Raw genomic sequence first — 17,757 nt, forward strand, 5'->3', positions numbered from 1 at the left:
CATACACTGGGTCAAGTCACATGATATCAATAATACCTGAGAATAAGCTAGCAAACATTTGTTGTCTAAACTGAGTGACGGGATAACAAACACGAAGCAATGTCAGTACTACGGCAGTGCTACTGAGGATATGGCAGTTTTTCTTGGTCTTTATATGTGGTGATTACAGAGAGAACTTTCTAATGTTTTGAAGACTTGGTTATTACATACTTTTTGTGAAAGGGTTATTTAAGTTAAGAGCTTTTCTAAACTTTGCCTCAACAAGAAACCGAGCATTTTGTTTTCTCATTTTGCTGTGGCGTTTTGAATGTTAGCCTCTTTTTCAGCAGTTAAGGTTGTCACACAACAGGTCCTCGGGAGTGTTGCGTGACGACTCGAACAACACCTGCGAAACAGACTACGGGATCTGCTGGACTTGTATTGGAATGCAAGCTGGCTCTGAAGCTGGTTGTACATAGAAATAAATCAAGTTCTATACGGAGAACTTATGGGTCTCTTGAACTTTTTTGTCCTTGAGTTTGGTCTCCCTTAGGTCCTTAAGAAAACTGAAGCCATGAGCCATTGCTGAAAGCTACTCGTTTTGTTGAGTCCTCATTGGAAGATTTCGAGGAGTCTTTTGAGTCGTGTTAGTAGACGAGTACTGAAACAGCTGCTGTTGTTGACATTGTATAGCAGCTGTGTTATTTTCACAACTAACTGGGAACATTGTCAGGGGGTGCTGTAAGATTGCAACATTGTTCCAAGATTTAGCCTTGTGTAGTTTTAGTTACCGCGCAGCAACATGAACAACTAATACTTGACTCTTGAAAAAGGGGTAGTTGGGGGGGGGGGGGGGGGCGGGAGTGATCTTGAAAAAATATATCCTGGAAGTACACTTGCTCCAAAAAATACCACTGCCAAAAAAAAAGACATTCACGTAAGTTCAGTGAGCCGGCAAAAGCATGTTACACAGAGAAAAAAATATCATGCATGGACACGACAAAAAAATACCACTGCCAAAACACACATTCACGTCTTTCCTAGTACATGAAAGGGTCACGACAAAGTTATGCCTACATCAAATCACCCACCGACACCCTCTCAAAAGTCAAATGGGCCACCCCTGAGTGGACTTGGCTAATGGTTTCCGAAATCCCGGATATCAGCTTATCTGAACTACTTATCAGCAGCAGCTTTCGGCTTCGACTGATAACCTCTACCTCGACCTTGCTTATTCTGGATATCGCAAAACCTCATCCAATAATTGTTTATAATTGGCTTTTGCGGGTTTTGCCTATAAAGCGGGAAGGGTGAGGAGGCCCTGGGTACGAGGTTGGGCAGGACGTTATTACCGTATGTTGGAATAAAGTTTTTCCAAAGCTGCCAGGGAAGCGCGGCGTCTCTCGCTTTCAGTAATAGGGCTGGTGAGATAACATGCTTGGGAACTGGAACAATCAGACAAGATGTGCAGAGCTAACTGACATGGTAACTTATTTCATAAGCCAGAACGGCCAAGACTCCGTCCATCATGTTGGTTGTTCCAACGAAATACACCAGTAAACAATAAAGCAACATACGCAATGAATAACAAAGAAACGTTTTTTTCGAAACAGCTTTTTATTGCTGACGTGTTTTACAAGAACTTCTAGTTCTATTGTTGTGTCTCGAAAAAATCGTTACAATTCACGAAATATCTTTATCGTGGTTGCTTTAGGAGCATTTGGGCACCCCGAGCAAAGATACTCAGTCAGGGGCCGTAGCTAGTAACAGGCAAACCGAGGCACTTGCCTGAGTCATTTTTTTTCGTTTTTGTTGTTTATAGTCATCAAAAACTCCCTTAATTCCCAGGAAGAGAATTAAACCATGGACATTGCGTCAGTCACAACTCATTTCTTGGACACTACCTCAGTCATAATTTGTTTCTGGCTACGGCCCTGTCAGTCATAATTTTACCACTTTTTTGAAAGTTCCTTATTAGTGTGATAGTGTCCCTTTAATCATTACTGTTTATAACTGACTATGGGTATATATATTAAAAACTTCAAGGTTTTTTAATTGGCAAATCAGCTTTAAAAGTAGCAACCGAAATATGCTGAAGGAAACAACGCCTTACCCTTGAAAGGTACCGTTTCCCTCTAATTAATAAGCACTGATAAGCACCAGTATCTTGCTGTGCGCTCAGTCGAAGAAAAAAATAACCGAAAAAAGAGAAAATTCCAAGCTACAAAAAGTCAGTCAAGACAACAGATTTCCGGCCTAGACAAAACGCTTGAGATAACACCTAAGTTGACGTAAACTGTTTTGAAAGTTAGTATACAAGTTCCTTTGCTAAGCTCTCGCTGACTAGGAGCACTGGGCGTTCAGATTGTTGAAATCACAAGAAACTTATTTAATTCAAGTAACACCAGAAGCCCTCCCGCTTACACGTTATGTTTTTGTTTTAGAATTTACTTCGACGGAAAGAATTTGAAAACTATTTGTTATTCTCGCACTCTGAACTGGGTGTAGAAAAACTAAGGATTTCTCAATTCCTTTATTGCGGGTTCATTTTTTAAATCAAAGCAGTGCTGTCTCTTATTCATTAAATTGAGAGTAAAGGAGCAGTTGTTATAAACTTGAACAACAATTGATTTAATCCTATTTCTGTTATTTTGCTGACTGAGAACAAATATTTATAAGTCTCCATCGCCTAGACAGTCCAGGAGAACAGCTGTTGGGAAAAACGAATAGATTTAAAGACAAACAAATTGCCTAAAAGAGCTTAGTACTCACTGATTAGAGCTGAGACAAGCTGACTCCGCCGACATGTTGGGATCACCTTCACTAACTTTAATACAGAACCAGAGATGATTAATGAAACGGTAAATTACCTGAGCATTATGGCGGTGAGACGGCTTCACGCAGACCTCTCATGATTCCACTGGAACGGCAGTTTCATTTCTTTTGCATGTAATATACTACCAATTGAGTTTACATTTTACAACTCAGTATCAAGGTGACACTGAGGTTTAACTAAGGTCCTGTTATCCACTTCCAACTGATAATACTGGCGAGGCACAAATGTGTTAGGGACCAGAAAGTCACTCGGTGAAATTGGTCGACGGGTAGGTTCGAGGTAGGTGACTCAGATATTTTCGGTCAACAGTTAAGAGTTTTGTTAAAAAAATAGAAAAAATCCGAATATATTCTTCGACTAAGCTTCATTCAATTTTCGGAAAGCAGAGGTGAAATACGATGAGTTCCCAAATTAAACCAAAGCTGTAGTTAGCGTAAGACAAAGATTCGTTTTACTGCATAAAGTGTTTTCATCTAAAGAAAAGGCTCGTAAACCGCTCGTAACGAATGATCAGTAAACAACTAAACTGGCGTTTAAATTCTTGATATTTGAAGGATAGATCATATACTTACAAAGAAAAAAAAAACAGACAACAACAGCTTCTTCTAGGTTTCAAAATCACACGGCATAAACTTTGAATTACTATCTACTGGTAATTCTTCTCATCAAAATTGCTCCCAGCGAAATCCTAATTAGTAATGTCAATCGCAAGTAGTGCAACAAATTCCTCAGTACCTAAAATATAGAAATTATCGAGAGCTGTAGTTGTCAGAAAACAGCTCTTATTTCCTCCTATGTGTTCGGCTAAAAGCAGACACGCGTACGCTAACCCTTTTGCCATTAGTTTCAGCTCTGCTGACGGTGGTAAATTGTAATCATCTGCAATGTTCGTGTCAAATCTGTTTAAAGTTCAAGCAAGAGACCATCACAGGCACTCGGATAAAGCAACTCTCTCCGAGTTACTATGAAAAACATCATTTGGACTGATCCAGTTTGTTTTTTTTCAAAAAACAGCAAGTGTATAGCTCTACGATTTCAGTTGCCGTGACAAATATGATATCTGTAACTGAGCCGACCGCAAATTCCTGTCGACATTAACAAATTCCTGTGCATGTCCACCCAGGTCTGGAGTTTTCTCTCTCCATCACGATACAAACAAACAACTGTGTCGCGAGACATACCGAGAATTCCCGACACACCCACGATTGAAACCGATTACCCGAAGATAAACACGACAAGCTTCGTGTTGACAAGGTCACTTAGTTACTTTGAAATATAAACGCAGTCTCGTCTTTTGAAAATAGCGCGTAAGGGTATCGAGACGAAGTAGAAAAATATTAATTTAAATCGTAAGCTCGAAATGACAGGATTGCAATTTACGGAATCGTGCATAACCAGATGAATCATAAGTTTAGTTTGCACTCTTGTACCTTGGTAACAATACTAACATTGTTGACTAAATAGCTATAAAAAAAAAACCCTCTCAAAATGAAAGTAAGGTGTAATTGATATGTGTGTGAACCCTTAATCCTTGAATGGTACACAGTCTATCTACATACAACCTTGTTGGTATAGAAACCAGTGTTACTCACAACAGAAACCTCTAGTGGGGAAAACAAACATCAACAATTGAAAACAGACACGTTAAGAATTCAGTTAAAGGGAATATCCTCTTAATCTGCTGTTGAAATGGATCTTGTGAAAATTGTATAGGAAATCAAGCCGGAAAAAAAATCTTTAGCATCGGTATTTCTGCATTCTATAATGTCAAATAAAAGCTATTGGTTGAAAAAAATTTCCCAAATGACTGCAAGCTCATAAGAAAAATTCTGACAATGTATTTGTTTGGACAGAAAATTAAACTCTAGGTTAGGCTTGCATGTATGGAACGGTGATCATTCAACAACAACTAAATGCGGACCTTATTTCATGAGGTTGTACGCTTATTTTCCTTTTCAAAACTACGGAGCCATTAATTATTATAATAGCCGAACAGTTTGCTTTCTGTTCAGGGGTTGACATCGATTAGTTTACTCATCCATACTCCCGACGGGGGGGGGGGGGGGCAACTGCCATACATGGGCTATACAGGTATGTGCCACTGTGAGGGTATGGCTTTCAAGCAGTTTACTCTAAGATAGGGTATATAAATCAGAGCGTTTGGGTCTAGAATAGGGTATAATTTTTCACAAAACTGACTAGTTGGTTGAAGATTTTATCTAGACTAAGGAAACCAGGAATTGCCACTCAAAAATATAAAAAAATGAAATCGGCAAGTTTAAATTTACGCAAATCAGCGTCAACAGTGTCGATAGATGGGGGGATTTGGGGAGTTTACTCTAGTATAGAGTAGCAAAATTCAGCTGAACTAGCTCTGGTATAGGCTAAGGGTTCCAGGGTCCCATCTGCACATCCCCATCCAGAAATTCCCAAAGTACCCCCCCGGGTCCATACTCGAGGTTAATTTTTCTTATTATGAATTATTATTACCTTATCTTATCAGTTTTAACATTAATTGTCTTTTCACTCTGGCTTGTAACAGCTGGATCTAGTTTTTAACGTTTCCCAGTGTTTTATAACCCGTACTCATCTCGTTTCAGCTCCTTGTCAATATAAACTCGATTACTGGCGGCCCCCTCCACATGTATAAACTCTTCAGTACACTTTATTTTGTTGCGAACGCCTACATTTTGAACTGAGGATGAATGTTCAAAGTTTTTCAGTTTTTGCAATACAGACAATAGACTCAGGCTTTACATTTTAACAGAGTTCATAGTGTGTTCTTCTAGCGACTCGCAGCTTGCAAGCGGTGAGTTTTTCTTTTGTAGTTTTTCTGAAACTTTCAGAAACTCTCATGTTTTCATACTCAAAATAAATTACGTTTATCTTGTTCTATACTGTTAAAAACATCTTAACCTCAGAAAAGTCCCATGGAAAACAAGATTTACTTTGTTTCTTTTATAATTTCTTCTTTTTTTCTTAAAATTTGAGTTGATCTCAACGTTCTTTTGAAAGAAAACTGAGATTACAAAAAGACAGTGAATTATTTGTGTCTAACTTACAGTAGAAATGTGTACTAAGCGGCTGAGCGAAACGAAAGAGAACTTGAACAGAATTTCTTTCCGCGTTACTTGAGCTAACGGCAACCTTTGTTTATATTGCGTTCTCGCCGAAATGCTCAGATCCGATGGAGCTTTTCCGGTTCATTATATACGCGATTTTGTCTAGTTACTGTCTTTAGCCAGCCAGTGACCATTAGTTGAGTTACGGCCTAGTTCGTAAAATCACTCATGTATTAATTAAGACTTTCTCCTGAGCGGCTTCAACAGTACTGATAATGGAAGAAAAGTTGGCTGAAAGTTTTGTTCTTACTTAAAACCAGCAATAAAAACGAAGATAATATACGTAGTTTGACTGAATGACTGCGGTAATAAAAGGGTTCCGTTATAGAAATATCGGATGAGCTATAATTGACACGACAGCGTCTGACGCTCGCATCTGCTGCTTTCAGTTTCAATTGTGTATAAATAATACTCATTATATTATTGTTACACGGTGTCAGAAGCCATTCAAAAAGCCAGTTTGTACTCACCGACCGCGGTCAGCGCTCAGTCAGTGAAGTTGTCGTATCCCCTCTGTTTTTTCTCTTGAATTTCAGTTCTTGAATCTCTTGTCATTCGGCGCACTGAACTCAGTTTCAAGCGGAGCGCCAAGAAAGTAGACGATGAGCAGAACTAGCGCATTTTTCCCTAAAAATCTCTGATATCAGTACTATATAACTGTATTTACCGAGACTGTGGGCCATCTTCCGGCTTGCTTAAAAGTTTGACAGAGCAGAAATCGTCGACCAGCTCTTTCTTTCCGAAGATTTGGAACTCGTGATAAGATCGTCGCTGACCACACTGAGGAATATTCTTGACTACACTGTTGTGATTTGACCAAGCATCAATCGGCTGAGCTGTACTGTATTATAAACAAAAACGAGTTACTTCTCGCAAGTATCATACGCTGTGCCTAGAGCAGTGTTTTAAATCAATAGTTGAAATACCATCAAATTAGTTTCCCCCACAAAAACACGCACTACAGAACACCATTGAACTCAATCGAGTACATAACTTTGGATGCTAAAATCTACAATCTACGAGTCCGTAAACGGAATAACTCATTTCTTTATGACACTTTCAGCGGCCCTCTACTTGAATAAAACGCGTCATTACAAACGTGCACTCAGAACCGTAACAAGGAGCGGCTGTGATACTAACTCTGTTTATTATATATAAACTAACAATTTATCATGTCCAACAGAATTTCCGCACGTCTTACACAGTATAAAGATCAATCTAAAAAGACAATTTCGCTTTCGGTTTTCGGGCAATATTATTGCTTTATATAACTCGGTAAAGACCTGATAGCGAGTTTGCAACATGCATGATTTCGAGTGATCAATAGTAATCGTTTTTATCATTTACGGGTTTTAATTTTTTAATTGGAATTTCTTACTTTTAGTCGTGGTTGAAAAGCAGATACTTTACAAATTCATCACATCTTATAAGGATACAGTGTAGGCCAGTGAGTGATCTTGTTGTTTCACATCGGTGAAGACGACCTTTTGTTTCCCTTTCACGGATCGCGCTTGAACTCTTTGCGACGTGTCGAAAATGTTTTTGTTCAGCATCAAAACGCTGATTCGTGTGCACAGGAAATAGATCCCGAGAAATGTATTTTGTCACTTGAGCTTCACCGGAAAACCGCATTTGACGTCAAACGAATGCTACGGCACCGCCGCAGGAAATGACCTGGCCAACAAGAAATTCCGAAAGGAAGTCGACGTAAAACCACAATGACAAATAGAAAATGTAACAAAGTGATCGAGTTATGGAGAGTTAGAGATCTCGCGTAGATAAATTAAACTTCTTATCAAAAAAGTTTAGTGACTGAACTAAATTTTCTTAGTTGACGACCTTGAGCTGCTGTTGGCTTTTCGGCGCTGTGGTTTGAAACGATTTATTTTTCAGGTTGACGGCGCGATTTCCAGTTTAAGTCGTCCGAAAGCAGGGCTTATCAGCTAAAACTTGTATACAAATTAAAGAAAACCCTTTTGAGAGGATTTTGCAGTATTCCGCTATGACAATCGCATCGGACCACGCAGGTTTAAAATTGGATCTTCTATTTCAGGCAACCAGTACATGGTACATATAAATATTACCAGATACCAAAATTCTGATACACGCGATGACAGCCTGTGCTAACAGTTTCCCTTCACAAAGAAATGTTCTTCAAAACATCAGCCGAGAGGATATGTAAATCGTGTCAAGGAACGACCAGCGACAAAGCCATGTGCGAAATATCCACGTAATCCTCAGAACAGACAAGAACGTTTAAAATAACACGGATATCAAACAGTTCTCAAAGAGAAACTGTTGAAAATACTGATATTGAAAGTCCGTAAAAGTTTCTGCTTAATAAGGTATGACCCGTGCAATCTGCATACAATCTCGTTAGTCCTTCGGCTGTTAATGGGAACGCTATTTTTGGCATAATGTGTTGACCCAACCACTTGACACCTGGGCGACGCCCAGAAAAGCTTTGTTCCCGTTTTAGAAGATCTTTAGTTTGTAAACAGTCTGATATTGTAGACATCGGAAATTGTCAATGACCCCTTTCTTTCTGTTAGCGACACGGTCGGTAAACTTCGGCTCCGCGGCTCCGCCTACGAAGATAATACTCGTGCGCCCCCCACAACGATATCAGCTTTCGACATTCCGATGTTATTTACGGCTGCCTGCCGAAGCATCTCGGCGTGTTATCGGCATCTCGGTATGAAAAACGATAGCGATCGCCGCTTGGAATGCACGATAATCTCCTCGGGATTTTGCTATTTTAGAACGAAAAAGACTAATTGAAATGTTTCTCGTTCTTTTGACTACGAACGATTTATTTACACAGAAGGATTGTCAATGGTAGAGGCTATCATTTGCCCATCCACTTCAGGCTCGATGAAAACTGTTTGCTTTAGTCGGCGTGGGATATTTGGAATGCCTTTTGTGAAACTGTTACATTTTATACATGTAACAAACTGTTGGACCGTTGCGCATTTAAAATCCGCTGCGGTGGGTCAAATGAAGGAAGTGAGAATTATCAAAATGAACTCCGTAACTTCCTTTGATATGAAAACGACATAAAAGATGATGAACCAATTTTAATACAGACCCTTTGTTCACGTGCGTTGTTTACAAGGGTAATACAGGAAAAGATCGTGTAAACAGCGGAAAAAATAAACGAGGTTTATTTTCACATGCCATACCCGGGAGGTAGATCCTTGTGTTTACAAACTATCCTTCGTATCAGTTTAATTTTTATTTCAAGTCGAATCTGAAATCGCAAGTGAAACATTTTGAATTGCAATTTACCCGTAATATCCTTTCCTTAAAAAAGGAATGCAGCTTTTTCGGGATAAATGTAAATCCCTGCCGAACTAACGTGATAACCGGCAGCCAAACTGAAAAGCTTATCTTTGACCTTTCGATATCACTTGTTCGGCTAGTGACTACGTCACACTCGTAAGAGATCGCCACTTCCCGATTTGGTCATGTTTTCCGACGATGTGAACCATAACAATTATTTTCCCACGATCCGACACACAATACCTTGTTTTGGTCCAGTACCTTCATTATTCTCAAATACCCCAAAGGAAAAGTCAGATGTTTTGAAGAAATGTTTTTGTAGCTCTGAATACAGCTAAACGCTTACACGCTACTGAAGTGCGGCAAGCTGTAAATCGGACGTGCAAGTTCATCGCTAGGCAGAAGAAGCAAAGATCGGCGGTGGAATGCAGATTCGAAGAATCTTCTAGGACGGAAATGGGTCTGTCAGTCAAACCAATTGAAATTACAACTTGCCATTGTTTTCAATGTGTTTATTTTACTGACAAAGGATTCATTTCAAACGTCGACTTTTTAATAATCAAGTTGTTTTCATCGCGCCAAGAATTACTGTGTCATCAAATTTTGGCCAATCAGCTTGCACAGGGATTACTTGAGATGACCCCGTGGGTCACCATTGACGTCATTAAGTGGAGAGGTTTAGAAATCGGCATGCTATGATTGGCTTATTGCTAGACCCAAGAGGATACTGATTGTTTTCAACTGACCGCAAAGAGATTTTGTCACCTACACGCCTACCTTTCCCATATTTGGTAACTAAAGTCGTCTTGCAATCTCGGCGAACAAGATATAAAGAGATGTCTTCGGTCGATTCAAATCAACAACGATCGGAAACTGAACAGTCAGTTCACCAGTGGGAAGAAAGTCAGTCATAACACAACGGGTAGTGGGAGATACTTACATTATCTGATTACTCACAGCTGATCAGCCATTTTATACGGATCAAGTACAAGCCATGGCTCTTGCTCTACCAGTGTCAGTCATTCAAGAGGCAAGGACAGTTATCGATGGTAACGCTGAATGTGACTTGGCCACTACTGTTCACAATTTTGTGCGGCCAATGGCTCCGTCCTCTAATTTGTCGCCCATGGCCAAAATCGACGAAGTGCAACAGGTTGGTTGAATTTTAATGATTGCTATTCTAGCGTGCGGCGATACAATAGAAGGCAAATTCCTTCAGTTCAGTTACGAAATATTCTCGCCACAAAAAATACAGGCTGTAAGCAATTAGAAAGGGCTCACTGAAGCGTAACTGTTGTTTTTTTGATAGATGAATCAGATTTTCTTTTGATTTTCTGAACTATAGCGCGTTCGAATGATTCTTTTTTTAATTTTGGATTAGCTACCCAGAATGTGGCCCGCCAGATCAGTTGCCTGGTAATAATTGTTACATTAGCAGCTGAAATGATTTCTAATTATTGATCACATCGCTTGATAAATTTAATCGTGTTGTTTACTTCACTGGATTTCTCTCTCGTGTAAGGCTAGGTGACTCGTTTTCTTAAAACCAGTTCATCAGTAATTAGAATTCGAGGCTCCATAAAGATAACTGACATCTTGTGATGAAACCAACATCCAGTCGTAGTGAAATAAACAACATAGCACTCGTTTGAGGTTACGTGCTTTTTTTCAAGGCGCCATATTTGACAAGTTGTGATGAACTGAAATCATTTCTCAACTGAATTCGTTTTCTTTCTTTAGACAATGTGGGAAATGGAGAGATACCTTCAAGGAGCTGTTCCTTCGCCACTAACCATGAGTCCGTTGATCACAAGAAAAAGGAAATTTCGACGAGAAAGCGCCAATGTCGTGAATGACTTTTTCACATTTGATGACGACTCCGGTGACTGTATTGTAGTGGAGCAGAACAACAACGAGCCACTACCGGAGAAGGTCTTTGTGACAGATGTGGATACATTTACGCTTCCTCCAGCATTTACGAACACTACAACAATCACTACGATAAATCCGGTTCCAGTCGTGACGAGCAATATTCAAATGCCAACCGACAACCGTTCTCACTTCCATCAACTCAAAGTTGTTCAACCGCCACGCGACTACACGGTGATTTATCCTCCAACACCGCCGAATTCAAACCCTGGCTCACCAGAAATGGCTGCCCAACAAATATATTTAGGACCATTGGGCCCTCCGCCGCCATACACCCCTCCAACTGTACTGGTACCGCATAAACGTGGCTCGCCTGAACTACAGCGACGAAGGATACATCACTGTGAACATCCAGGCTGTAATAAAGTTTACACCAAGAGTTCGCATCTCAAGGCTCACATGAGAACTCATACGGGTGAAAAACCGTATAAATGTACCTGGGAAGGTTGTGAATGGAGGTTTGCTCGCTCGGATGAGCTTACCAGGCATTTTAGAAAACACACGGGCGCCAAACCGTTTAAATGCCAGTTCTGTGACAGAGCTTTCGCCAGATCGGATCATTTGGCGCTCCACATGAAACGCCATCAACCACAACAACAATCTTAGAGAGAACTGAGCGAATACATGAACAATAGACTTCGTCCTGAGCACGACAAAGACCATTTGCAACATAAATGATGATAAAGAATGGACTTCGTCTTGAACACGACGAGCACGATTTGCTCTGAACTGAAAAACTTGATTACAATTATCATTGCAAGATGAAGTAAATATGTCGAGTTTTGACGCAATGATTCAAATGTTATTCTTTCATCTTTCAAGTGGATTGTCGCCGCACTATCACACGAAACTTTCTTGTGGTTCAGTGCGAATCATATTGTTGAGCTCTATCTATGGTTGTGTTATTAAATAATGGCAAGGAAGTGACAACTTAACCTCTCCAAATAAGCGCAGAAATAAGATTATCGCTCTAGTGCTTTAACAACATCTGTACTTTGTACAAATAATGGTCTCCAACACAACGCACCTCATCACATCCTGCCACAAGTAAAGAAATCTTACAAAGAAGAAAACAACGCCATCAAGATTATTTTGTGGAAAAGAAGAGTTTGTAAATAAGAAGTTTTTGTCAAAAGAAAAGAGATGTATTTTTATGTAATGGAATTTTAGAGGTTATATTTATAAGATACTGTGTTATTTTATTCAAAAAGATGAGAATACTATCAAAATAAAAAAAGCAGTTGGAATTTCATGTAGTGTGAATTTTTTTTGGCAGTGCGTAAAGTCGCAAAATTGTGCGGTTTTTAAAGTCAAAACATCGAGGTAATTATAAAATTCTCGAATCGATTCCCTGCGGGGGACACTGTCTGCTTTGTTGCACAATACTCTTATGGTAAGATTTAGTGCACGCAACTTGGTTTGCATGCCCTGATCTTTGGACTAATCTGCAGGAGTCGATACGAGAGCGTTATCATTTTCGTTTATTGCTGTTGCAAAATACCACCAAGTTAAAAATCGAAGTATTCGAGAGTCTCTGAGAGAATTCACTATCCATTTGAAATTCATTATCCCTTTGAAATTCTTTCGTTCAAGTTTTCCAGTTGGCGTAACAAGAGCCAAAGGAGGCCTTTTAGTTTCCAGTTACAAAGCAGAATATCTAGTCATGTGTATCCTCCAAATATCAAAGACAGCTGGCTTACCACCTAATCAAGCTTATCCACTTCGCTCCCTTTTTTGTTCGGTCAATTTACGGATTATAAGACTAAAAAGATAAGAATTATATTAAACACAAACAGTCTCAGATAAAACAGCTCAATGTATTATGTGCCATTTACAGCTTTAAGCATGAATTAGAGCGCTATGGTCATGTAAAACAACGACGGCATCAAATCACCTGGTATTCTGCAACTAGCAGTTGTAGATTAGAGTCCTGCCGAATGTCCCGCATGCCTTGGAGGTGTGTGGCTTTGTTGACTAAGCCACAAACCACATCAGTTCAAGGGATTCGAGTTCTCCGTTTCGATTCGTTAATTGCTTTTGTTATCTCGCCAGCCATTTCCTTTCATTTCATACTGATTAGCGACAAACTTGGCACGAAATTTCTATTTTCGCTCTCTTTTCTTGAAGATGCAAACGGTTTTTCTATTTCAGTCAAACAGGTCTGAATAAAATGGAATCCGAGAAGACAGTCATCGAATAGTAAAAAGAAAGAGTCAGCACTTTGTCAGATAGTTCAGTCAGCCAGCTCTTCTGTTGGACGAGTGGGTTGTAAAACGTCTTAAATCTGTAATCCAGCCTCTGTTTTCATTTTGTAATCCATGTCAAAAAGGACAGCATTTGAGTCAAACTGTGGTTAAATGCCAGTACTCTAAAGCTTGAGGCTATGAACTCGGGGATATTCATCAAAGCGGGAAAACGTTATTCGCACCAGTTCATTGTCTATTCAGGTTTTTGAGACAGCCTAATTATAAAGAATCTACACGAAGTGCAGAAAACTTCTAAACAGATGAACTGAAGGCTGTGGAAAAAGAGCACCGTGCTGAAAACAGAATTAAAGAATGATAGATAATTAACAGGCAGGTTCCCTTCTTCTGGTGAGTGGTCACGGCATAGCGAATTTTTTGCGCAAATCGATATTTCAATCAGTCTTTCCATCTTTATTTCAACTATGTCGTTGATCGTGGAATCACCACACTGAAAATTTAGTTTTATTACAAAATGTGAAGAAGACTCTAAAATGTTTCTAGTCTAGTTGGTTTTTGAAGGTCACAGTAGAAATGCGAGCGTTGTATAGCCAAACTTTGGTTGATGCCTTTTAGTTCAAGTATGATTAGCTTAAAAAGTTTTTTTTTGCTTGTATAAAATATGAGTTCCGAGGCACCAAACAACAGAACTGATTTGGTAACAGTGTGAATGATAGACCTTTACAAAGTTTCGGCATTTGATCGATGCTGATTTTGTTTTTTGTTTTTTAATTTGTTTTTTGTAAATTCTTGATGTTTTTAGTCAACTGATTTCAGTCATATCATTGTTAATTTGATTGATTGTTTTTCACATAAATTCTTGATGTTTTTAGTCAACCGATTTTTCGTATCATAGTTAATTTGGTATCACTCCATTTCCTGGCATTGCTGTTCAATTTTTACTGCGATAATACCTTTTTTCCTTCCTTAACTAGAGTCTGTCGTTAATCTTCCTTCTTCCGAGTGCCGGCAAATAGGTTGAAGCATACTCCGGTAAAATGAAAATGGCGCATTGATTTATAAGGCCAGAAACTGAGTTTCAAAAGATCCTGATGTTTTAGTGATACGAACGTATGTTTGGTAATTTTTCCTCAAAAATACAATTAATAACAGTGAACGGTCCTGCATATTGGACACTGCGGTATGGTGAAAAGCAATGAGCAATACTTCAGTACAGAACATTTTACAGGTAATAATATTGCAAGCACCTTTTCGGGGTTTTTTTATTTATTGCAATACAACACAACATTTTGGAATCTCATGTTCTTCTGGTTATTTTTGCCCTTTGCCGTCGAGACGCGTGGACCATAGATTCGATTGAATTTTCAAAATTGTTCGGTATAAACTGCCTGATGTGTTTGCTATCGCGTGACCTAAATGCCGATTTGATTAAATTTATCAACAGAAGTTTTTTTTTTTAAAGCAAATCAAAGTTAAAGTGATTGAAATAGGGTGCTAAAATACCTTTCTACGTCTGAAGGAATACAGTCTGCTCTGGCTGAATGCTCAATGAACGAAAGACAATTAAGTAAACAAGGTTTACATACAAACAACGAACGCTGAAAGGGATCTGCGTAATATTGAACACACATAAAGAATCGAGAAAACTATTACTGTATTAGGACTCTCATTTATGTGATCACCGGAATGGTTGGATAAACAGTTTCGTTATGCATGATTAAGAATTAAAAAGAAAACAAAACAAGTCTTATTTCACCGATCATCGAACGAAATCTGACCAAAACCGACATTTTCTTTTTCGTTTGACTGTGGTTTAACCTTGTTAAAGCAACCTTGATATCGCCGGGAAGGAAATTGGCCAATTTCGGTTCGTGGTTAACTAAAAATAATATAAGCCAACAACTTCTTTTGTAAACAAGGTGGCAAATGAACCAATATTATTTCCGTAGGCACGTACAGCTTGAATGAGAAGAAGCTGAGCTTTTTAGTCGAAGTAAATAAGACAGTTTGAGAGTTTGATATTGAGTTCAAGATGATAAGATTGTGAGGTCAGTGAAGCGCTCTCATACGTTTCATCATCAAATTGAATTCTTTATCAATATCTATCCATAACCCATTCATAAACATTATTCACCTTAAAAATACTGTGTAAGCTTCTACAGAGTAAAGGGATATAACCACCGACAGTTGTTTGGCCAATATGATGATTACATTGTCTTGGTACTCACAGAGTTCTAAGACGGCAGTGTTATTAAAGAAATATATAAGAACAGCGTGTTTTATGGCTGAAAAGAACAGAACACGGCTTAACTTTTTTTAAACAGCAAATTTTTTCACTGGCACTCGTTCCCATAGTCGATTGTTTTCTACGTCTCTATCCCAGAGAACTTTTTATGATACTTTCTTAAGACAGCTTCCCTTGTTTAATCAATCTCTTAAATCTCATCACCTTGACACTAACATTGTATAGGTATTCGGAGGAGAAATTAGTTCCTGATCACGTTTACGGTCAGATATGTCGCTCATGCGGGTTTCTTCGCTGCTACTTCTGTCCGGCTACAATATCTTTAAGAGCAGGTCTGGTTGCCATACTCGTCAAGCATGTCCTCGAGTTCTCAGAAAACATAACAGTAACGTCACAAGTCAGTAGAATGTTGCGCTTCGCTGCGCGAATAAACAAGCACTTTGAAGTACACCGCATGGACAACTATTAACAAAATTATTAACAACATTTTGAAGGACTTTCACGGAGGAACTGATTGATTTTTTAAGGATCCAACGCGCTAATATTAAGATTATGTAATGATGTTGCTCACGCGGCCTTTAACAAGCTTGGACTAACACACGCGAAAACATTTCACTGTTTGATCAAGGGTCATTTAAGTCTGCGCAGTCACGTACTGCTTTAGTTCTGGCGTGCGAGTGTGAAGTTTTCTTGCGAAACTTTACACTAATGTAAATACCTAAAATAAATCGTTTCATAAAATAGTATATTGGACATGCTGTGAGGCACGCGCGCCTTCGATATTCGATTTCAACTGCTACGCGTGCTCCTGCATGGAATGATTTTTATTCAACCGAGGTAAACCACTGCCTAACCTGAAATATTTAAATATGAATAAACAATTGTGCGGCTCAAAACTTCTTTGTGAGACATCAGCGACTAGCGGAAAAACAAAAATAGCTTTCCGAGTAGAGACGAGCTTCCTTCGTGCGTCATATATTCTACTCTGGACGGTTTGTGGATTGCCCGAGTTTCCTCGTTTCACAAACCACGACGCCGGTGAAACAATACAGGTAATTATGATGACGCAAACGGATGCAATCGTCGGAGAGACTTCGAGAAGCCGGAACGTGCCGAAGTTTCCACGATCGAAGAGGGATACGTCACGTCATTGTTTAATTTGCAGTCGTATTGCTTTAGTACTTCACTGAGAGCGTCACGGCCATTAATAAATTAAAGTTTTGACGACGAACAAAATAAGTTGTGCATCGCCTCTTTGACACAGCTGTACTTTACCAAGAGAATACGAATCTCTTGATTTTACCCAAAAACTCTTTTAGAGTCCTTTGTTAAATCAGAGGATGCGCATTTGTCAAACAGTCGATCAGTTTCACAAAAATTGTATCATGTTTTCTGACCGTTATCTTCACCTTCCAGCATCCAGTTTCAAGTATCATATAACGAAAACTCCAAGCCGATTCAAGCGAGAGCCAATAAGGAATGCGTGGGAAGCCACTTAGACATCACTAACTTTCATGGTCTTTCATTCATGCCGATAGTACCTTCGGGCACAGTACTAATGTGTTGTCACTGAGTTGCTCTAAGGCAAGACACTGTTCTTTCATATTTCCCCTCTTCATTCAGGTGTTTACAATTGTTCGAGAAAGGTCGTCCTAAAAAAGATTGGAGTGTACGCGCCGGGGTAAGCGACAATACCGAATGCATTATGGGTAATGGTGGATGAAAGCTGAAGGTGTTTGATAATAATAATAATAATAATAATAATAATAATAACGATGATAATGATGATGATGATGATGATAATAGTAATAATACAGTCGAACCTTCAGTTGCGACCACCCCTCCTCAGCGCGACCAGTTTTGCAAATACCGAAAGTTTCCGAGTCAAATCACTATATTTGGAACCTGCTGTAAGCGACCACCTCTCGTAAGCGACCGCGACCACTTTTAGGGCTAAAAGTTTGAAATTTTCTTTTTTTTTTTTTTCTTTCACCTCCCGTAATCGACCACTTGAAGATAATAGAGTAGACACTGGATAGTAAAATGTTGTAACATTATCACATTCCTAAGTAGTACAAGAGACGGAAATTTCTTAATGGTAAGTACCGTATTTTTCTCGAAATTGACTTTTCACATGAATAAAACGTTTCAAACATGGGG

General features: G+C 39.1%; 1 protein-coding gene across 2 annotated transcripts; it reads left to right on the top strand.

The window, feature by feature from the left end:
• Nucleotides 1-9,225: 9,225 nt before the first annotated feature.
• Nucleotides 9,226-12,398, top strand: LOC145497974 (Krueppel-like factor 5). 2 transcript variants are annotated; one of them, XM_081477847.1, is made up of 2 exons: nt 9,226-10,372; nt 10,960-12,398. In XM_081477847.1, exons 1-2 carry the CDS (start codon nt 10,214-10,216, stop codon nt 11,752-11,754), a joined length of 954 nt encoding a protein of 317 aa, XP_081333973.1. In that variant the 5' UTR covers nt 9,226-10,213; the 3' UTR covers nt 11,755-12,398. The 2 variants fall into 2 exon arrangements, with proteins under 2 accessions (XP_081333973.1, XP_081333974.1); XM_081477848.1 differs by lacking the exon at nt 9,226-10,372 and adding an exon at nt 10,379-10,872.
• The last annotated feature ends 5,359 nt before the right edge of the window (nt 12,399-17,757 follow it).

This window comes from Orbicella franksi, chromosome 9, assembly GCF_964199315.1.
Source record: "Orbicella franksi chromosome 9, jaOrbFran1.1, whole genome shotgun sequence".
Classification (NCBI taxonomy): domain Eukaryota; kingdom Metazoa; phylum Cnidaria; class Anthozoa; order Scleractinia; family Merulinidae; genus Orbicella; species Orbicella franksi.

Coding starts and splice junctions, on each gene's coding strand:
- LOC145497974 (XM_081477847.1), top strand. CDS start 10,214: ATGGCTCTTGCTCTACCAGTGTCAGTCATTCAAGAGGCAAGGACAGTT. Junction 10,373..10,959: donor AAATCGACGAAGTGCAACAG/GTTGGTTGAATT, acceptor TTCTTTCTTTAG/ACAATGTGGGAAATGGAGAG.